The 7,367-nt window shown below is 36.5% G+C and overlaps 1 protein-coding gene across 1 annotated transcript; it reads left to right on the top strand.

Annotated features, from left to right (window-relative positions):
* The first annotated feature begins 3,987 nt into the window (after positions 1-3,987).
* Positions 3,988-5,893, top strand: LOC110881184 (probable indole-3-pyruvate monooxygenase YUCCA8). Its single transcript, XM_022129529.2, has 3 exons — positions 3,988-4,726; positions 4,826-5,197; positions 5,443-5,893. The coding sequence occupies exons 1-3, from the start codon at positions 4,064-4,066 to the stop codon at positions 5,659-5,661; spliced, it is 1,254 nt and encodes a 417-aa protein (XP_021985221.1). The 5' UTR covers positions 3,988-4,063; the 3' UTR covers positions 5,662-5,893.
* The last annotated feature ends 1,474 nt before the right edge of the window (positions 5,894-7,367 follow it).

The following is a 7,367-nucleotide window of genomic DNA, read 5'->3' as shown; positions in this document are numbered from 1 at the left end:
ATATACAAGCATGTTATAGGAATGTTCATGTGTTTAGACAAAAGTTCATGTGTAAGTTTCAATAGGTAAACATGTTACACCCCAAAAGCGATAAAAGAAAAAGAGGGAATACGAGTATACTCACGGTTTGCAAGTCTTTAAACTTGAGAATCCGAGAGCAAGTTGGTGGATGGATTAGTTTGGAGCACCTTGTCCTTCTACACGGGAAAGCAAAGGTGTGTGAGTTTGGCGTATAACGGAAGATTATAGATTCGGAGTTTTTAAAATATATAGAAAGTAACATAGGTGAAAATAATCATCTTGTACACATAACTCTTGTTCTTGACACTATTGAAACTCAAAAGAGTTGGTATGATTTCATGGATTCTAAGATCCATTAGAGTCGTAACAAGGGCATGGTCATAGATGATGTAACGTCCACTTAACAAATAACTATTAAGTCATCATCAAGTCTTAGTTACTTAGATGTATACATATAGAATAACTTAGATATTATATAGTTTACAAGTCTTATGATTCAAGCATGAGGTAGGAGATTAATGTCTCCATTTAGGTACCTCTTTGTGTCATAGAATACATACATGAGGTAGGAAGAACAAGCTTCCATTTAGGCACCTCTATTGTTCACCACTACACTTGTTGTTATAAACAACAAGGAGGGTCATGAACATACAAGTATTAAGGTAATAACAACAACTAATCTATAGAAAAACATCAAGTAATGAGTGGATTCTTATGAAGGATAGCCTAGGCTAAACCAACCATCACACATTCATCAAGTTTCACACTTGAACACTACTTGTGGGTAAAACCCTAATTAAGACGGAAAGTTTGTGAGGTTTTAACCTCTGATTTAAGTGTCTCAACCATGTTTTTAAGCTTAACCAACCATAAGAGATGTTGTAAGCATTAAGACATTGGTGTGAGATGTGTTAGACACAAGTTGGATAAGGAATAACATGTTGTTGATTAATAGTAAACAAAACAGAAAGTTTTAGTCCATTTTAGGGCAAATCCAAGCATGATTCTTCCAAGGAAAAACCAAGGATTCAAACCCAAGGACATAACAAAGCAATAGGAAGAAGAACCAAGTGATTTGGCTAAGAAATAAGCAAGTTACACTCACTTTAGTGAAGTTACAAGAATCTATCCAAAACTCAGATTTACTGCAGATTGAGAGTGAATTTGTGAAGATTAGAGAGTTGTGAAAGTGTCAAATGGGTTGGAGAAGGTGGGTATTTATAATGAATGAGTTAGAAGGTGATTGGAGGTGATTAGAGGTGGGTTAAAGGTGATTGGGTGAGGTTGGAGAGTTGGATTTCGTGCAAAATTTGAAAGAAAACACAAGTCTGCCGAAAAGGGACCCTCGCGTGACGTCTAGGACCCTCGCGTCACGCGGCGGCCTTGTCTCCGAAACTTTTTTTTTTTCTTACACTTTGGCCCCTGAAGTTTATATTTGGTTCCTTGAGGTGCAAAGTTGAGAGTTTAGGGACTTGTTTTGATATAAAAGCATAGTATAAGGTGTAGTTAAGCATGATGATCATAACCAAAGTATGTTTAAGCGTATAAATGTCATAACCAAGTATCGTTCTTGTTCAAAAGACGTTCAATGCATAAGTTTAGATTAATTACAAGTTTCGCACATAGTTTCCAAGAATAACGATTAAACATTGATTGATTCACCAAATCGAACATACGAGCATACATAGAGTGTGTATAACATAAATGTAACAAAATACAAGCTTCATTAATGACCCAAGTCTCGGTTTGCTAATGATTACAATGAAAGGAGCGATTACAAGAATACAAGGTTTCCAAAAATAGAATTACGAACAAAGCTTTCTATAAATGGAAAGTACAAAAGAGCCGGGCGTTACATGTCACCATGTCCCACGCCACCTAATTCATTTTCTTTTTTCCCCATTCGAACCCCATAGAAAATGACGTTTTTTCACCTCCAACATATCTATTATCTTCACTGGCTCTTTGTATGAGGAGAAAGAGTAAGACATCAAGCATTCCAACACGATTAAAATCGTCAAACGACCTCCAATAGACAAAGAATTCGCTTCCACTCCGATAACCGTGCATTGAACATATCTAAAACAAGCTGCCAACTATTAATCCTTCTCATTTTAGCCCTAACTTTCAACCCAAGATAAGAAAAAGGCACTTTATTAATATTGTGATGTAAACCATTTACCAGCCCAATAACTTCATCATCTTCAATCCCTACGCCTATAAGAGAAGGTTTATGAAGAGTTATCTTCAACCCGATAAAACTTTGAAACATCGAAGAAGTCGTGCCAAGGAGGCCGCATTTTCACTTCGGCCGCTCATCTATGATCAAAGCATCATCCGCAAATAAAAATAAGATATAACAGGACCACTAAATCCACATAATAAATTAATTGCACAAGCCTCCTTTAAAGCACTCATGGCTATAATAAACAAGAAAGGAAAAAATAGAGTCGCCTTACCTAAGAAAATCAATGGTCAGGGACCCAATGACCTTACCAATGACACAATGCCCATAATCCACCTTCTCCATTTCGTCGTCAGGAAATTCATTTTTTTCATCACCTCATCCAAAAAAAAAAATCCAATTAAGGTGATCATAAGCCTTTTTGAAATTACTTTTTAGTAACATGCCTTTTTCTTTTCTTTTTAAGCCATGTAACTATTACATTTACCATCGATCAATCAGGTATGGAACGGTATTTTGTAAACCTAATTGTGTTTCGAAAATCACTGACTTTACTACCTTTTTAACATATTTGCCAAGAATTTCGAAATCACTTTGCTCACCATACTCACAAAGTATATAAGACAAAGTATATAAGACGATACTCTTGCAAGTTGATCGGGCCTTTGGTATTAGGAATTAACGCTATAAAAGAGGAACATACCTTATGATCCAATGCTTCCAACCCATAAAAGTGGGCTAGTAAGTTAACAAAATCTGTCTCAAATAACCTCTAAAAGTACTTTAAAAACTTAAAATTAAAACCATATAGCCCGGAGGCTTATTGTCCCCACAGTCCCACACCGCACTTCTATTTCATTTATTTATACCTCAATTTTATTTATTACTACCTCAATTTCATGTAGTTTTAAGCAAAAGTTTTAGCTCAAGTTTGGTTTTGTCTATTAACCAATATATAATGAATCAAGCCAAAAACCGTCAATCTAATCGAATAAACCGCACTAATTAACCGAAAACCAATCAATTAATAAAACAGATTAACGAATGCATAATACGAGCACCCTTCTAGTACATACAAATTTATTTAAGATTATAATTATGCTAGATTATCATGAATAACCCTTGTAACAATTAATGATAGAATCTCCATAGCTAGGTCCAACCCATTAAGTCCTGTACCCACGTGAACACTAGTCGGCAAGTCCCCATTTCGCCACCTAGGAAATTCCTTACCCCACCTCGGCCCATTTACAATATCCATAATCACATGTCAATTTCTTTCATTCTCTTTGCTCCCAAGTTTTTTTATATACAAATACATATATAGGGTTAATTTTCTATAAAGAATCCCATACAATCTTAGTTTTAGAAAAAAAAAAATTAAAAAAAAGTTACCCATCATAATCTTCACATATAAAGTTCTTAAAATGTTTTATTTTTAACATTTAAAATCATAAATTAAAGTCTCTACACTTGTCTATAATGATATACTTACGAAGATAATTTATCCTTTGTGTATTTGTGTACGTGTTTCTTTGTGTAGTAAACCATTAAGTGGTTTTCTTTAACAAATATGTTATAACAATAATTTTATATATAGTATATATAAGATAAGATTCTAATTATTAATAAGATAAAATTAAATAAAATAAAGAAATCTAGCTTATGATTTGGAATGAATTCAAAGATGCATTAATTGTTGACCCCTATCAGGTACCAATCCTCCCACCTATATATACATCTTGTGCTTAACCTCCTATTTCATTCAGTCCAACAACAAGAATCTCACCTTCACTTTCAAACATACAAAAACAACTATTCCTTTGTAAGCTTCAAACATCAACTTGTAACCCAAGAATGTGTAACTTATCGGGTCAAAACAACTTCTTTGGCCGGCGATGTGTATGGGTCAACGGCCCTGTCATAGTAGGAGCTGGACCCTCAGGACTAGCCGTCTCAGCTTGCCTTAGAGAACAAGATGTTCCCTTTGTAGTCATTGAACGCTCTGACTGCATCGCATCCTTGTGGCAAAAACACACCTACAACCGACTAAAACTTCACCTCCCAAAGAAGTTTTGCCAACTTCCTAGACTACCCTTTCCCGAGGAATACCCCGAGTACCCAACAAAGAAACAATTCATCGCGTATCTCGAAAACTACGCACAAAAGTTTGATATCAAGCCGCACTTCAATGAGTGTGTGCAGTCTGCTAAGTATGACGAAGCCTGCCAACTCTGGCGAGTCGTGACTGTGTCAACAACCGAGTCAACTCGGTCCGAAACAGAGTATATTTGTCAGATGCTTGTGGTGGCAACCGGAGAAAATGCCGAAGGGGTAGTACCCGAAATAGACGGACTACAAGACTTCTCCGGTGAAGTCGTACACGCAAAAGACTACAAATCCGGCGAGAACTACACCGGAAAGAAGGTGTTAGTCGTCGGATGTGGGAATTCCGGCATGGAGCTCTCACTGGACCTCTCTAACCACAATGCCAAACCATCCATTGTGGTTCGAAGCTCGGTAATCTTCAAACTAACCCCATCAAAAAGATCAAATCTTTTTTCAAGAAAACGAATACCCATTAAAACCAAACATCTAATTAATCTATTTTCATTACAGGTTCATATTTTGCCACGTGAAATTATGGGAAAATCTACCTTTGATCTAGCCATGATCCTGATGAAATGGCTACCTTTGTGGTTGGTTGACAAGCTTCTATTAATTCTCACATGGTTCATTCTAGGGAACACACACAAGTACGGCATAAAACGCCCATCTATAGGTCCTTTAGAGCTCAAAAACCGTCATGGGAAGACCCCGGTTCTTGACATTGGCGCCCTCCAGAAGATCCGGTCAGGCGATATCACCGTCGTCCCAGGCGTCAAACGATTTAAACGCAACTCAGTCGAGCTTGTCGATGGCGAAACAGTTGACATTGATTCAGTTGTTTTAGCAACTGGATATCGCAGCAATGTCCCCTACTGGCTTCAGGTGAGAAAACCCTTTTTTACAATATTCAAACGGGCGCAACGTATGGCCCGTTTAGCTGTCATTTGTTATTTTGGCATTTTAATGTGATGATTGATAAGAACGAGTTTAAACTAAACCAAAAAAATTTAAAAAAAAAAAAAAAAAAAAAAAAAAAAAAAAAAAACTGGACCAATAATATCCTACTCAAAAAAGCAAATAATAATTTCGATTAGACTAATTAATTTTTTTACATTTTTGATTAACAGGAGAGTGAATTCTTTGCTAAAAATGGCTTCCCAAAGACTCCATTTCCAAGTGGTTGGAAAGGAAAGAATGGGTTATATGCATCAGGGTTTACAAGAAGAGGTCTAGCAGGTGTATCTGCTGACGCCATTAAAATTTCTCAAGATATTGCTCAAGTGTGGAAACAAGACTTAAATAATAAAAATAGAAGGCTACTAAGAAGATGCATTTCAACCTTCTAATTCTAACTTATTTTTATTTTGTTTGTTTGACAAGAATGGTAGGAGAACTAATATCTAGTAATGGGTGTATAGACTAGAAGAGCAGCCCTCACCGTAAAGCCCCAAAAAGAAAATGGAAAAGAATTATTATAAAGATGTTTGGGCATTTTGTATACTAAATGAGGATGATGAGGCTAATTTTGTACTTTTTTTAATGTTTGATAAATGAAAAAAAAATGTTTAATTTGATCCATGGTGACTCTTGTTCTTGTAAGTTTTTAATCTTATAATGTATATGGATGGATTTCCTGTCCCTAAATACTTAAAACTGACAAGATCAAGTATGTTATCAACCGTAGCCTAAACATACTTAAGTATATTATCAACCATAGCCTAAACATACTTAAGATCACAAATTATAAAAGGGTTAATGGGTTCTAAACAGGTTGTAATAAAGTTATAATCTTGTTAAATGCGTCATAAATGGGTGGTCATTTATGATCCGGTAAATCCCAAAAAAAGCAGCTATTTGTAGGGTCTGGGGGTACTGCCGAAGCTTGAGATTTCCGACTGGAGGGAGGAAGTCATCGGACCTAAAAATTTCTATAAAACCAGGGGTCGAAAATGTATATACCCAAAATTTTCTATACGAAAACTACATACTCTCCACTACCAAGCGAAAAGTTCGGGGGGTTGGCCGCCCCCTCCCGCCCTACTTAAGCTGTGCCCATGTCTGGGGGAGTGGGATGTAGGTATACTTTATCTCTATAATCGAGAGGCTGCTTTCAGAGAGACTGCCGACTCCAAATAATACAACAAACAAACAAACAAAGCTATATATATATATATATAACTAAAAAGATATCAATAAAAAAAGAGTGAATGTCAACATAGTAAAAATACACATACAACATCATATATATCATATAGACATGCAAAGCCTAGCAACACATAACATGAAAACAGTCACAAGCAAGGCCCATCCAACGTGTAAGATCCTTTTAGTCTCTAACCCAAAGCTAACACACATAAGTTCCTTTCACTAAAAGTCCTTAACCTTAATCCTACGCTTTCATGGACCTCTATCCTGGACCATGTCCTCAGAGTGGTGCAACTCTATCATATCCTGCCTAATTCGTTCATCCCAAATCTATTTGGGTCTACCTCTACTCCTCCTTCCCTCTACTAGGGATGGCAATCAAACCCGAACCCGACGGGTAAACCCGAAACCCGACACATTTGGGACGAGTTTGGGGTCGGTTAATCGGGTTTGGGACGGGTTTGGGAATAGTTTTTATTTTTTCGCGGGTTTGGGACGGGTTTGGGATTTAGTGATATACCCGTTTACCCGACCCAATTACCCGATAAAGTGTACCCGTTTACCCGATTGTATACCCGATATAATTACTTTTATATTATTAATATGTATATTAATATGTATATATATGATACATCCATTTTTTACACATATAGGTATTCTATTCCGTATACATTGTAGTTATTTGATATATATTTTTATAATAACAATACAAAATGTAACCGGTTAGTAGTTACCCAATAGATACCCAATGGGTTTTGAGATGAGTATACCCAACGAGTAATCTTTTTTTAATTAATGAGTTTACCCGAAACCCGTGGGTATACCCGATACCCGATGGGTATTTACCCGCTAGAAACCCGACGGGTTTTGGGACAGGTTTGGGACAAGCTTATCTAATCGGGTTTGG

Source organism: Helianthus annuus, chromosome 6 (genome assembly GCF_002127325.2).
Source record: "Helianthus annuus cultivar XRQ/B chromosome 6, HanXRQr2.0-SUNRISE, whole genome shotgun sequence".
Taxonomy (NCBI): Eukaryota; Viridiplantae; Streptophyta; class Magnoliopsida; order Asterales; family Asteraceae; genus Helianthus; species Helianthus annuus.
Note: the sequence above shows the minus strand (reverse complement) of the source record. Positions and strands in the feature narration are given on the sequence as shown.